The sequence below is a fragment of the Myotis davidii genome, unplaced genomic scaffold, assembly GCF_000327345.1.
Source record: "Myotis davidii unplaced genomic scaffold, ASM32734v1 scaffold292, whole genome shotgun sequence".
Lineage (NCBI taxonomy): Eukaryota > Metazoa > Chordata > Mammalia > Chiroptera > Vespertilionidae > Myotis > Myotis davidii.
The window spans coordinates 1,468,454-1,484,105 of NW_006285042.1; the positions used below are offsets into that span (position 1 = coordinate 1,468,454).

General features: G+C 44.1%; 1 protein-coding gene across 1 annotated transcript in view; it reads left to right on the forward strand.

Annotated features, from left to right (window-relative positions):
- The window catches only part of HGD (homogentisate 1,2-dioxygenase), a 42,657-nt gene extending 28,416 nt beyond the window's left edge, over window positions 1-14,241 (forward strand). The window contains exons 11-15 of the mRNA XM_006755353.2: window positions 1,298-1,422; window positions 3,857-3,961; window positions 6,165-6,291; window positions 11,027-11,208; window positions 13,858-14,241. Of these exons, the coding sequence (XP_006755416.1) occupies window positions 1,298-1,422; window positions 3,857-3,961; window positions 6,165-6,291; window positions 11,027-11,208; window positions 13,858-14,007 (689 nt within the window). The 3' untranslated portion in view covers window positions 14,008-14,241. The remainder of the gene's footprint in view (window positions 1-1,297; window positions 1,423-3,856; window positions 3,962-6,164; window positions 6,292-11,026; window positions 11,209-13,857) is intronic.
- The last annotated feature ends 1,411 nt before the right edge of the window (window positions 14,242-15,652 follow it).

Consider the following 15,652-nt stretch of genomic DNA (forward strand, 5'->3'; position numbering starts at 1 on the left):
CTGAGCACATCACAAAATCTAAACACTTAACAGTCAAAAAAGGTACATCATTCAGTGCTATGAAGAAGCTAGAAACCACAGTCTCCATGAGGCAGATTAAAACAGTCAAAAGTGAGCTAAGATACCCCATTCCTGATTTTTCTGGCCAGCTGGAGGCAGGAAATGCAGGAAAGAACTGAAGGTGGTAGGAGGGGTTGTTCTAAAAACCATCTCTTGGAGTGAAAAGAGTGGTTGGGAAAATTGGCCCTTGGTTTCATCTTTGGCATGTTTGCTGAAGGTGGTGGCCACACCTCCCAATTTTTCCCTTTTTTGTTAACAGCTTTTTTAGAGCAAAACAGGGACAGGCCAGCATGTGCCTTCTGGTCACTCCCCTGGGAGGAACCAAACAGTCAGAGGAAGGTGGGAGGCAGCAGGAAGGCAGCTGGAGCCATGGTGGGCCGTCTGTCATCCTGTTCACCACCCGCTCTGCCCACTTTGGTCTGGCTTCCTGCTGCTCTGCAGTCAGCATAGCCTCCGGGTTCTATGGAACGTGTACCCTCCTGAAAATACATATAATTTTCTAACCAGCTGCCCACCCCTTTTTTTTTTACCTCAGGAGCTAGAAACTATAAAACACTCCCCAGGTCTCTCCTCTCAGAGTTAAATTAAGTTTTTGCACTTATGCTTTTCATTTTTGGTCTTTTGGTTTATTTATTTTTCTCTGGAGGGAACACTTGCAAAGCAAAGGTAAGCAAGCAAGTCCTGAATCCTTTCTTCCTGACAGGTTTGTCAGGCTGGAGAGCACTTTTCCAGACCTGGATTTATTCTGAGTTCTGCCTGAGGAGCAATGGCACACCTGGGCCACCAGCATGGAACCCTTCCTTTCTCAAGGACTATAGATCAAGGACTGTAGATGAGTTCTAGAGTCATCAGGGTTTTCTTGGAAAGAAAAAGGTCTAGTATTTCTGTCAGATCTTCCCTTTTCCTTTTTTCTAGTCTCTTCCTCCTCTCTGTTCCCTTCACCTATAGTGATGGAATAATATATGTAGAGTGGTTTCATAAACCATATTCGCTCTAAAACTTTGGGAGATGATGCTGGAAATGATGATGATGACTCTCATGATTTATTTTTCTGGATCAAATTCTTTGGGTCCTCTTAAAAAGGTACCATACTGGGAATCCAATGAGCCTTTGAACAATGAAAGCAAATTATAGGGTGGCTCTTGATGTAGAAAGTCCTTTTGCTTTGTGCAACCATGAGCATCTTTCCTAAGTGACTTCAAAAGTGTCTAAAAGACTATGGGTCATTGTATTCTAGGAGCCAATGGCCTGGCCAATCCTCGTGATTTCTTGATACCTGTTGCCTGGTATGAAGATCGCCAAGTGCCAGGTGGTTACACTGTGATTAATAAATACCAGGGAAAGCTGTTTGCTGCCAAACAGGTAAAGAGGGTCAGTAGGCATTGGAGGGAATGAGCACCTACTGATTGCCAAGGCCAATGTTAAATACACATATTATATTGCCTCACCTTTACACCACTAAAATATTACAAATAAAATGCTGTTTGCCTTATTTGTAGCCATGAAAACAAGCCAGGTAGTGACAAATAATTTATCAAATGTCATAGTATATGGTAGAACCATATCTGTTGCTCATGTTCTTTTCATTCACCAAGAAATGAAAATCATGGGGATATAAGTAGTGGGGAAAACATAATGTAGAGACAGGGTAATATGTTCTAAAAGGGAAATGAGTTAATAGGCAGATCATCTAAGATTTATATTCACCAATGGCCACCATATTTCAAATACTAACAATACAAAACAAGTAGAACTCAAGTTAATTATCTTGATTTAGTTTATACTACCAGCCTGGTAAACTCAAGAGATAAACAAAGGCATAGATAATAATAAAAATAATAATTGTCGATCGCTGTATCTCTCACATCTATGTTTCTCTCTCTATTCCTTCCTTCATCTCTAAAATCAATAAAAATAAATAAATAATAGCAATTGTAACATGATATGTAATTTATAATATAACATGTACTAATATTAGTATATATTAAAATAAAATATAGTATATAATTAGTATATATTATATTATTACTTAATATTCTGAATATATTAGCCTAAAGTGATCATATAACAAACATAATCCAAAGATCTCTTCTGTCTACCATTATTTGTTTGCTTTATTTTTGCCCATTTGACTTATTGCTTCCATTTTGCCAAGGCATATTATTGGACAACATCGAAGGTATGCTAACCAGTAGAAGCCAATTAGTTTGACACTTAAAGTTACCCCCTGAGGACTAATGGTTACCCTCATTGATATATTATCAACCTCTTATTCTCTGGGTGATTTAGAGACCATTTGCATCAGAAATTATCAGAGAGGCTTCTTTAAAATGCAAAACCGATAACCTCTGGGGATGGGGTGTGGAAATCTATATTCATTTTAAGCATCTTCTCCCTTTTATTATTGACATACAGTTGATAAAGAACTAGACGCAGCCAGCAGCCCCACTAGTTTCCACTTTCCAAGTGGACCCTATGCTGGTTATTCTCTGTGTGAGTTCCCACTGATCCATTCTCCCTTCCCTGTCATGATCTGGGCCCTGGAGCTTGACCTACATGGACTCTATCACCCAGGCTTCCTACCCGGCTGGCTTTTGATTGGGTTCAACTAGTAAGAGGTCCTTACAGGAAATTGGCAGGCAGTTGGATTTTTTCTCTGTTTTTAATTTATCTTTATTGTTGAAAGTATTACAGATGTCCCTCTTTTTTCCCCTCAGTGAACCCCTCCATGTTGAAGTTTTTCTTCCCCCTGCTTCCTACTTCTTGTGTCTGCATCCCTTCACAATCTCAGTTCATGTTGGGTAGCCCCAGTGGTATGCTGGAGCCAGTTTATACTGGTTTGCCACCTCTTCCCAGCTTTGTGCTTGGTGACAACACATCAGTTGCTCTAAAATGATCATGGTGAGAATATTTATACCCCAGAGATGAGCAAATGCTATCCATTGGAATTTTTAAATTTTTTTCAAGATTGCTGGTTGTAAAATGTCAGCACACCACTGGGCAGCCCCTTCTTTGTGGTTTTTAGCTCTTGCTGGAGTCCTGTGACACTTCCTTCCCATATGCCACAGGTCTAGGAGTGGCAATGTCTTCCCACTCTTCCGAGGCTCAGATACCACACCACCCATCTCTAGTCAGTTCAGTTAACACTAGCCACATCTCTGTGAGTAGTCTCTCCAGTGGTCTTCAGAACATTCTGAATTGGATGCTGTTTCCAACCTTCCTATACACCGATCCTCTCCCACCCCAGGGCAGGCTGAAGAAGCATCACCTTAGGATTGCTCTGAAAACTCAAGTCCTGGGGGCTGGAGCTGTTAGAGACCCTCTCTCCCTCCTGTACTCACCACCCAGGCACGGTGTCTACTGGGTACTCCTCTAGGCAGCCATTACCTGGAGAACAGTCACAGCGAGTGCCTGTCCTTCGCACAGGAAACCCAGAGGGTAGCCCAGATGGTCTGAGAATTGCTGGCATCCACAGATTCTCACAATTGCGTTAAAAAATGTTGAAAAGGCACTACTTGGAGAATGTGCTGTGCTTCTGTTGCTGCACATGTGACCAGAGGCAGCTGCAGTTATGAACTAAAAAAATGGGGTTAGTGGCTAAACGAGGGATAGTTTGAGGGTGTGTGAAGCAACCACAGAATGATTCAGGGCTATGCTTTTCCCAAAGGATGGTATTATTAAATAATGAGAACAAAATCAAATCCAAAAAGAGAGAGTGATGCCAAGTACAAACTGGCATCACAGCTACAAAAGCATGAGGTGCTAAGATCATCTTTTCTGCTTCTTTTGCAAACAGAATGTCTCCCCGTTCAATGTCGTGGCCTGGCATGGGAACTACACCCCCTACAAGTACAACTTGGAGAACTTCATGGTCATCAACGCGGTGGCCTATGACCACGCAGTAAGTCTGGCCCCTGGGAGGGCATTGGAGAAAGGGGCACCCTTGAGTCAGAGGGGTTTACAGCAGGCCCCTACGTTCACAGTGTCACCCTTGGAAGCCTGAAATACAGTCACTTGTCACTGTGCTCACAGGAATCTGAATCACCTGCCGCAAGGCTTTGATGAAGGAGTAAATAACACAGGTAGTAAGGAAGCCAGGCCAAGACACCCAACCTGTGAACACAGCTCCATTCTCTAATTCAGTTGTCACAGTAGATGGCCAAAAACTTATTTTCTTCATAGAAAGTTTATCCCCCCCAAAAAACCAACTGCTAGTGTCAGTGATGGAGTGATAAGAAAGGAACATTTCTGGATGTGGGAAGTTCTCCATCCTGCCCACAAAATACCAAGAGTTGATTTGCTCCGGCTGCCTCCTCCAGGGTCTCCTGGCTGTTTCTAGCAGCGATGGAGCCCACGGCTCTCTTATAAAGTTACTCATAATGTTTAGTGCTTGAATTCAAACCAAGGAAATCCTAGACTAAGAACTTGGTCATATTTTTCACTCAATTAAGGGGCCACAAATAAGCCCCAGGTCTACAGTGCAGGCCCCTGAGGCCCCACATTCTTGATAAAGTGCTAGCCCTGGAGGAAAGTTCAGTTTGCAGCCTCATTCATAATAGATGAACTTAATTCACAAGCTGGAGGGATAATTAGAGCAGAAGGGAGAGAACCAAAGACAGAAAGATTACTCTGAGCCAGAGCAGCTTATCTCAGGAGGGGGGAAAGAAGACACAAAACGACCTTTCTGAATGGCAGCAACTCTGAATAAAACCAAAGAAAAAAGAAAATGAGGCATCATGCCCACAACAAAATGAAAAAGGATCCTGCGACACGGATGGAGCTTTATTTGAGCCTCGCTGCATTTCCTCTAATGGTTTCAGGTCATTTCTCACGGCAGATGAAGAAGTGTTAACTCTCACAGCAATAGGCGTTGGTGTTTTGACTTGCTGCTGTAGTTACTTTTCCAAAATTCAGATCTGATCGTTCTTCCACTGCATTAAGCAAACCTTTGCAGGCTTCCTGTGGTTTAGGATTAAGTCTGAGCTCTGAAGTGTGGTATTGAGGGTCTTCACCATCTGGCCATGGACTTGTTTTCCAGTGCCACTTCTTGCCCCTCCCTCCTCTTAATAAAACCTGTGTGCATTTGTATGCTTTTCTTGTTTTCTGTCCTTACAATACCTTTTCCTTTCTTTCCCTCCTTCCTCCTTCTTTTCTTCCTCTTTCTTCTCCCTCTTTCTCTCTCCTTTCATTCTTCAGCACCGATCTCAATTGTCACCTCCTCTTTGAAGCCTTCCCTGATCCTCTCAGGTGGAGACAGGACTCCTCCCTCTGTACTCCCTTGGGTCTCTATTTATAAAGTCAGATTGCCCTTGGCACCTTGCTGTGATTAGTTGTTCCTGCACCTGGTTTATTACTCCTTTAGTCACCTACCCCACCCTTCCACCAATAATGCTAAAGCGGGCAGGGAATAGATCTTAATCATCTCTGAATGGCATCTGAAAGCAAACATGGTCACCGATTTCAATTAAACTGAACCTCAATCTTTTCACTGAAGGATTGTATAGTTCTTCTAAAATTATAATAGTGTCCCTCAACCTACTCCCCTCTATACTATCAGACCCAAACTAGTAATGTACATGGTGTGTTCCAAATCTGAGAGTCAAACAAGGGTCAGAAAGCAATAAAGTTACCATCTGGAGTCTCTGTAACACCCTTCCCCCCCAAAAAAGAAGCAGATCCTACATTTGTACCAAAGCTTGGATATTTTATTTCTATCTCCACCTTACTCTGAGCATCCCTTTTGCCCAGAGCTCCCTGCGGTACAGCCCAGCTCTGGTCACCTGACTTCAGGCTGGGAGGCAGGCACCAGTGGTTCTCAGGCCCACCGGGTAGTACTTACATGAAATGGGCTCAGCAGGGTGAAAAGGCAGCTCAGAATCCTCCTAGCTGGTGTTAATTCATTTTGCTTCCAGCACAGCAAGAGGGGAAGGTCAGATGAGTGATGACTGCACCTTGATGGCAAGCCGAGACTTCTCAGCCTGGCCAGTGTGGTGTGACCAGAAATTAGAGTGTCCCTCAAAACCCCTTCTGTGTGGGAGCCACGTGTGTCATCATCCAGCCACTCCCTCTCCCCCTGTGCTCAGCCTCTCCTTGTGCTTTCGCAGGACCCGTCCATTTTCACAGTACTGACGGCCAAGTCTCTCCGCCCTGGAGTGGCCATCGCTGATTTTGTCATCTTCCCACCTCGATGGGGGGTCGCTGATAAGACCTTCAGGCCTCCTTATTACCACAGTAAGTCTCTCTCTCGCCAAGTCACATTTGGGAACCAAAGAGACAGCAAAGCAATGAGCATTGCCCATTGGGAATACTGCCGGAGGTGTTTCTGGACGCCCTGCCCTGGCTGGAGTCCAGGACCCTGCCTCCTGAGGCCTTTAGCTGCTTAAATAGCACAACTTCCCCGTGGGATGGCAACGATGTGCTGACCCTGAGGAGGAAACACTTTGTAAAGCCTAAGCCCAGTTCCTCTGGCCCTGAAGAGAGGTAGAAAGGTTGATGAAGTGTGAAGCAAGAAGTTCTTTACATTCAGATGCTTTTGGGGGGGAGCGTCAGGGAGGGGTGGTGGGAGAGAGAATGTGTTGTTTTGAGAAACCTCATTATCTAAATCTGGTGCAAGAACCAGTAAAATGTGCCTTCTCGAATTATTTTGACCAGGTAGAGCAGACTACAGTCCACTCTAAGGGCGGGACCCTATTCTGGAAGCAGTTTCTGCAAAGCATTTGTTGCCTAAAAGAGAACTTATGAAATCTATCATTTTTATTTTATTAATATTCTTATTACTAGCAGCTAACAATTATTGACCATGTTCTATGGCTCTGTTATTAGTTCTTTAAAAGTATTAACTCAGTTAATTCTCATAACAGTTGTCAGAGATAAGTAGCATCCTTATCCCCTTTGTTTTCAGAGGATGGAACTGAGACGAGAAGGATTAGGTACTTGCTCAAGGCCTCACAGCTAGTCAAGTGGTGGAATCAGGATTGAATTGCAGGCCATCTGATGCCAGAGCAGATGCTCATGACCACTCACCAATGCACCTGGCACAGGGCTGGTACATGATATGCATGTAATAGATATTTGCTCAGTAAGTGAATGCATCACCAAGTACTTCATGGCTGGACTTAATGAGGCTGGCATTTTTAATTGTGCAGTAGCTAGCTGTAAATTCAACCTAAAGGTCAATGTACAATTCCACCTCCTGGAGGTTGCATTTTGTACATGGAATTCTGGAAAAAATCTGAGCAGGAGCATTCTGTTGTTGTTATTGTTGTTGTTTTTGTTAATCCTCATCTGAGGATATTTTTTCCATTGATTTTTATAGAGAGTGGGACTGAGAAAGACACATTGATTGGTTACCTCCCACACGTGCCCAGACCAGGGCCAGGGTTTGAGCCTGAAACCGAGGTACACGTATAGGCCCTTGACTGGAATTGAACCCCAGACCCTTCCGTCTGTGGGCCGATGCTCCAACAACTGAGCAGGAACATTCCTAAAACAAACCACCTTCCCTAGTTAACCTCAGGGCCTTCTGTCTATATGAGGCTCCTCTCTGTAGTACCAGCTCCCAAGATGCCAGGGCAACAGGATAGAAAGGTGCACTGAGCGGGCAATGTAGGCATTTGCAGAAGCCCTCAGAGTGGAAGGCCACTTCATGGTCAAATCCCAGCACATTTTCAGGTGACACCATTATGATTGAGAAAAGGATTCAATTAGTTACCATGACAAAAAAAAAAAAAATTAGTTACCATGACAAAGACACCAGATGCTTTTGAATAAAGTTGTAATAAACTATGTCCTTTCTGAAGAGTGTCAAGCCCATCATAGGCCCTAACTGTCCTTCTGAAAATTCATCCCCAAGAGGCCGTGTTGTCAAGGAGCGAGACCTGCTCTGGCCTAGAGCCTGTACCTCACATGCTAGTCCTTGATAACTCCCCATTTTACGTGGTTCTTGTATTGAGATTGCTCTGTGTGCAACTGAGAACGTTAGCAGGTTCTCAGTGTTAGTCAGGCTATAAGAGGACTTATTGAAACACACATTCCTGGGCCCCTCCCTCGACTTTCTGCTTGAGTATGTCTAGGGCCCAACAATTTACATTGATCACAAGTTCCCACGTGAAGCTGATGCTACTGCTCCAGGGACCATAGCTGTTCAATGTTTATTCCCAGGGCCCACTCCCAGGGAGGTTAATTAGTTGGTTTTGAGGAGGAACCTCAATCTGCATGTGCACGAGCCAGTCAGGAGTTCTGAGGCAGGAGGTGTGCAGTTCTGTGTTGAGAAACAGCAGCCTCGGGCCGTCTCCCCACCCAGGGTGAGGGACAGCAGAGCAGCCTGACTCAGACAAGTCTGCTACCTGTGCCACAGCTTCAACCCACTCCTTGATTTTGGTTAGTAGCTCAGATTGCCTGAAACAAAATAGCCTCGTGAAATTCTTCTTACAATTTTTTAAAAGACTCTCAAGTGAATTGGGCCCTGGATAGATAGATCTCCAGAAAGGTACGGTTGCCCCAAGTTAGTTGGAAAAACCATAGAACCCCACGTTAGAAATTATTTTTCACCAGAGATTTTTAAGACGCTGCTTTAGTAATCATCAGAATCGTGCTACTTTGATGTGACTTTATAGGAGAAGTGGAGAATTATTTGTGTAGGAACATTGCATCCGGTCATCTTAATGCACCTTGGTCAACTGGTTTCAGCATTAATCAGAAAGGCAAGGTCTACCTCCCACTGTCCTTTGAAATATAGAAAATGATATAGAAATGTCATTACCAAACTCATTGCTACCTAAATTAATATTCAGATCAAAGCTGAATTCTGTCTTGCTCTCTTCTTAAATTAGGCTGTGACGGTGACCCTGAGTACACACACTCTGGAGTGAGGAGTGACAGTATATTTAAATCATGAGCAGAACTGCTTTTAAAAAGCATAAAGACTTTATGCTTACAGTTGGATCTTTTCTTCTATTTCCACTTCATGGAGAAACAAATGGGGCTATGACCGGGTCTTACCTTTTCTGCAGGGCTTATAGCAGCATTGTGTTGTCTGGGCAGGGAGGGTATGGCTGCTCAGTCAATTACAGAATTATTTCAGCACTTGGTTGTACTTCACATGCAAGGAAGAGGGGTTGGACATTTATAATGTCAAATGTTTGACTGTGCAAGGGTTGCCACTGCCATATCTCTCTACTCTGTTCATCATTTGTACTCTTAGCGCTCTCTTGGGACAGACTGTGAGTAATTTTAGACAGGATATTTCTTATTCATTTCCATCAGTACTTAGCACAGTGTTCAATTATATATATTGGATGGATGGATTGGTAGATGGAATGGGTGAGACATAGACAGATGAATGGATGAGTGGGTAGGTGGGTGGATGAATGGAAAGGCACTTAAATTTACTCAGGTGTTATATTTCTTTAATTATTGCTCTAAATGTGTTGCTATCCTAATAAAAAGCTTCATTTCAATAGAAACCTACTTTCGAAAGAGTGGGAATATGGTGATTTTTGTCAAATTTTGTGTGACTTCAGAAAACACAACTAGGACCAGTATATATAATTTATGTGATAGCAAATTTCCATTTAATATGAGAGAAGTTTTTAACACTCTAAGCTTTGTTGAGTAGAGCACTTAGGTAGTTTAGAGCTCAGTAGCTTTGTTGAGTACAGAGCTTCCATGCGCAGGAGGCATGCAGGCTGAGCACAGGAGATGATCTGTCGGGAATGATATAGAAAATTCTTCTGTATTGAGTAGAAGTAAGGATCCCTTCCAATTTTAAGATTTTAGAATTCTATGAGGATGATGTCAATGGAAATAGAAAAGGATGACTCTAATGGCCATTTTTAAGATTGAAAGAATAAGATGATATCAGATTCAGATATAGAAGATAGTATTTGTTAGACTATAGCATTTATGGACTGGGTTTTACAAATACTAAGACCCTTTTACACAGGTTATCATTTGATAATAAAATCTAAGTCCAGAGTTCTTTCCATTGCATCACCCTTACACACACACACACACACACACACACACACACACACACACCACTTCATTGTTCCAGATTGGGAACTAGAAATATGGTGATATATGTGTTACTGTGGGGTTATTTGGGAAGCAACTCAGATCATAAAAGAAGATAATTTTGATATGAGGCTTGTAAGCCTAAATGAAAGAGTACATCCACTTTTTATTACAATGTACATTTTATTGTTATTATTATAAGAATTCTTGTCTGGGCTCTGCTTTTCTTTAGATCTAGTCTATTTTCTTTCGGGCAGTGGAATACAAGATCTCTGCTAATCCACATGGCCAGGAGGGAGTAGGGCTCTGCCTACCAAGAATTCCACACTAATGAATGTTTTGTGTTTATTCCTTTGTCAATCTGTATTCTTTATTAATCTTATAAATGTATCAGATTCTCCTATCTTCTTGTCATTCTGTGGAAATAATGTTTGAAGGGTCTTAACGTCTATGGGTCTGCTTTGGATAATAAAAATAATACTGCTTCCAGCCCTAACTGGTTTGGCTCAGTGGATAGAGCGTTGGCCTGCGGAATGAAGGGTCCCAGGTTCGATTCCGGTCAAGGGCATGTACCTTGGTTGTGGGCACATCCCCAGTAGGGAGTGTGCAGGAGGCAACTGATCGATGTTTCTCCCACTTGTTTATTTTCTCTTTCTCTCTCCCTCAAATCAGTAAACATATCTTGGGTTAGTATTAAACAAACAAACAAAATAATTGGCTGTATTAGAGAATAGACCTTAGAAAATGAATTCCTTCTTTTACAGCAGCGTAGTATTCCATTGTGTAGATGTACCACAGTTTTCCAATCCATTCATCTACTGATGGGCACTTAGGCTGTTTCCAGATCTTAGCTATGGTTCTCATTGATGTTTCTAACTCTCCCTCTCCCTTCCTCTCTGTAAAACCTCAATAAAATATATTTTAAAAAATAATACTGCTTCCACCTTCCCAGGGAACTGCATGAGTGAATTCATGGGGCTCATCAAAGGTCATTATGAGGCAAAAGAAGGTGGGTTCCTGCCAGGAGGAGGCAGCCTGCACAGCACCATGACTCCCCACGGGCCTGATGCCGAGTGCTTTGAGAAGGCCAGTAAAGCCAAGTTGGTACCTGAGAGGATTGCTGATGGCACCATGGTAAGCAAGTTAAATGCCAAGCCCTGGTGGGCTCTGGACTCCCCAGTCTTGTTGAGAGAAGTGTCTACTTTTTTATCTCTCCAAAATCACAGAGGAGGAGTCAGGAGAGGAGAGTGTGTGTCTGTGTGCCTTTCCCATGTGCAACCCGCTGTGTGTATACTAGACTCCCAATGTAGTGAGGGTAGAAAGAACTTTGGACTTGGAGTCAGGCCTGGGTTCAAATCCTAGCTCTTTTTAAAAAATATTTGTCTTCTTTATTGATTAAGGTATTACATATGTGTCCTTATCCCTCCATTGCCCCCACACCCCAAATCCTAGCTCTTAGTTCCTGTGTGCCCTTGAGTAAGTCACTTAAATTCTCTGCTTCATTTCCCCCATCTGTAGAGTGGGTATGGTATCCAACCTGGCAGGTGGCTATAATTTAACTTTAAAGACTGTCCGGCACTGTTCCAATGTAAGGGTGTATATTTAATACTGTGGGAAGGATCTTCCCTTATCTGCCTGCATCCCTGTGTATGGTTGCTTGTCTCAGAATCGCCTCCTGCTTCTGAAGTGCTCCTATAGGGCCACAGTAGCAGAAGACGCAGATGTCACCTTCAGCCAGGTTCTCAAGCCCAGGAGGGTCAGGCCTGTGAGCAGCAGTTCTCTGCTGTTTTCTCATTTTCTGTTGCTCTCCTCTGGCATGGGATGAAACTGATGGGATTTAAAACCTGTTTTGTATTCCTCTTGAGTCCGGCTGTAAACATTGAGGCTGAACACAATTGCAGACGGCTGCGGTTCTTAATTTTATTTTAGTTTTGCATTCTTGGAGTTAAAGTTTATGGACCACAAGGAGTAATTTTATGCTGAATCATACCCAAATTTGCATGGTCTTTTTCAACAAATGCTTTTAATGCTACCTGGCTTTAAAATCAATAGCACAGACCCACCTGACTCCATGCCCAATTTGCAAACTACCTAAGCAGGGAGCTTTATCTGTCCCTCTGTACAGTGCAGTTTGCTTTTAGTCCCACTCCTGGGGCCCGAGTTGGTGCAGCTGGTCTGCAGGGGGAGGCTGAGAAGAGTCTTATCTGCTTGACCTCAGCTCTGCTGCCCCTTGTAAGGGCCTCTGTGTGGTTTTGTACACCCCTGCTTCTCCATGAGGCATGGTCTGAGGATATCAGTTATGCTTTTCCCTCTGAAGGCTCCTGGAGGTGCACAGGCCACTCCAGGGTTGCCATTCTATAAACTTAGGGGTAGTCAGTGTTACCAGGGAGCAGTGTTCTGCACCAGCGAGTCCTGGGACAGGGCTGCTTTCATGAGAGCATGGCTAGGGCTCAGAGCACAGATGAGGAAGTGCTCTCCTATGCGGGGGCCACATGGGCTGGGAGGCCTGAGTAGCCAGGAAGTCCAGACTGCCTGGTGGGAGAGGGCCCAACACCTTATCTAGACCTAACTTTGGGCCTCCCTCACTATTTCTCATTGTGTAATTTGGACCCAGGCCCATCTATATGCCTCATTCTTATTCCAGTTTGGAATAAATTAACTTTATGCAATACTGTCTTCATAGCTCAGTGGGGCTGGGGTTTTGTTACTCCAGGCAGACAGCAAGGCTCCTAAGAAGCAGTCAGCCAAGAGACAATAATAATAATGGCCATGAGAACAACCCTTATATCTGAATAGTGCTTTATACCGCGTAAGGCACTTCCACAGGATCTCACCCCGCCCTCATGTCAAGCCTGTCCCGGGAAGTCAGGCAGGGACAATCATCTCCATTGTTTTAGGCAAAAAGCAGTTAATTATATTGGACACCAAACCGTAATGTGGGGCACAGAGAATTTTTAGTTCCTTTTTGCCCATCTATATTTTTGAAATTTCTAATAATGTAAGCACGTAAGAATTGTAGGATCTTATTTTGTTTGGTTGGTTTTTATCATTTTAAAAAGCCACAGCCAGTAGGAAATTTAGCCATCGGTGAAGCTGGAATGTCTACAGTGCACAGAGCACTTACATGTTCTTACTGTGGCAGACAAAATCCTCCTGAACACACGGGACATCCACCATTCATTCCCTTCTGGGTTAGAGTTTCTAAAGGAACAACAGCCATTCCTGCCTCCTACTTCTCTTCTCCTCACTCTCTCTTTTCCTCCTTTTCTTTTTCCCAACTCATATCTTGATTAGAGTCCCGAAAAATAAAGCTTTTCCTCTTCTTGCTATCATCACCTTAGACAAGTCATTTCCCAGGGGCTGAGCCTTGGTGTCCACCTCTGCAAAATGGGGCGTGTGACCTCCCTCACACGGGCATAGCCACAGTCAATGACAGCCTCCGAGAGGGTGAATATTACTAGGAATCTCTCCCACCTCTCTCCTTGGATCCAGCAAATTTAGCTCCATAACACTGCAAGGACAATGTGAGGCTTATGTGTCCAATTTCATTTTATAGAATGAAACTGGAGGCACTGAGAAATTCGAGGCCTTCCGTAAGGTATCGCCCACGTATGATGGTGGGGTCAGAGCCAGAAGCCAGTTGCCTGGGCCTGCTCTCCACCCCATGCTAGCATACAAGACTTATTATTCAGAGATTCTGCCTACTCACCCCTTGTCTCTTGAAATCTAGTCAGATGTGCTTTGTTATCCATCTCATCTTTTCTTTCCCATCATCTCCTACAGGCGTTTATGTTTGAGTCTTCTCTAAGCATGGCCGTCACCAAGTGGGGGCTCAAGACCTCTCACTGTTTGGATGACAACTACTACAAGTGCTGGGAGCCTCTCAAGAGCCACTTTACCCCCAATTCCAGGAGCCCAGCAGGACCTAAGTGAGACGGGAGCATTGCTGCCCAGTTGAGAATGGATTTGTTTCTCTTAGAATCTGATGACTTCTGGCAGTATCGGGAGAGGGGGCGGGTTAAAATGAGAACTCACATTTTGATAGTCAAGTGACTGAGACATTGGTAGAAATGTATTTGGAAAGTTCTATGGCTGTCCGCTTAATTATTCAATAAATACTTCCTGGTGTTGTGTGGAAGTGGCAATTGGTCCTAATCAGCACTGGATGGAGCAGGCCTGTGGCAGCCAGGACTGGAGTCCACGCCATTGGACTGAGACTCCTTCGCGTGCACTTAGCCTGAGATTCTTTACTCCAGAAGCACGAGTCCAGGGCATCTGTCACAGACCACAAGACCAAGTTACAAGGAAGGACAGGCCAACATAAGGACCAGGAGTTCAGGCTGAAGCCACGGCCAAGGTCCCAGGAATCAGCTCAAGCATGGGGAAGCAAAGGGGGTCAGCAGAGCTTTAAGCATCTAGTGTCATCCTTAAACAAATGGGCAGCCAGGGCAGCCACTGTCTAATCGTAGTCACACAGCAGCCAGTACAGTGATAATGGACAAGAAGCTCAGCCACTGAGAGTGAGCATCATTCACCGAGGGCTCCAACTGCCCTGATTTTCACACGGAAAGCCCCACATCCCAGAAAACCCCTCAGTTTTGGTCCAAGGAGGACAGTTAGTCACCCTACTATTCACTTACCTATCAGCCCATTTGCTAACCATGCATTGAGTCCTTACTATGTGCCAGCTACAGAGTGAGACGCTGGGGATGAATGATTGAAAAGGAAGAGGTGAGCGGGGAGATTTGGGCCGAAGACAACCAAGGGCTGCTGTGCTTGGACCACAACAAAACAGGCAATGCTGGGTGGGAAAGCTGCTCCTAACAGCGCCCTTCCCATGGCCAGCGTTCCCCCAGAGCACTGGGCTGCCCAGAGCTTTGAGTTGATTAGATTCTCCTGGAATGAGGAGACAGGCACATCAGAACAGAAAGGAATGGGAAGTGGCATTTAGTTCTGTCGTTTTAGCACATTTCCCCCACTTTGTTGCCATAGTAGCAATGTTCATATGCTGCTACCAGATTTTTGTTCAGTGATGTGTAGTGAGAGTCAGCCATGTGTCAGGGTCTAGGAACTAGGGTTGCCAGATAAAATACAAGATGCCCAGTTAAATTGGAATTTCAAGTAAACCCCGAGTAATTGAATATGTGCTTTGGACATACTTGTACTAAAAAATTATTCAGGATTTATCTGGAATTTAACTGGGAAGGCTGTATTTTTATTTGCTCGATCTGGCAACCCGGTGAAGGATATGGTGGTCAAGCAGATAGACGTGTCCCTTACCCTTACAGAGGTTATGTTCTAGAGAGGGAGACAGATGAAACAACATAAAAACAAGCTATGAAAACATGCCAAGAAGAAAACAAACAGGAACTGAATTGGGAGTAACAGCTGGGATGGGGAGATCTTTCATTAGAGAGGGAAGTCTTCAACGAAGAAGTGACATTTAGCCAGACCTAAGGGATAGGAAGGAACAAGTCATTGGAGGAGGAGGGTTGGGCAGGAGTGGGGTCAGGAGGAGGAGCATTCTAAGAAAAGGCCTTGTAGGTTCAAGAAACTCAAAGGAAAGTGGGTGTGGGGC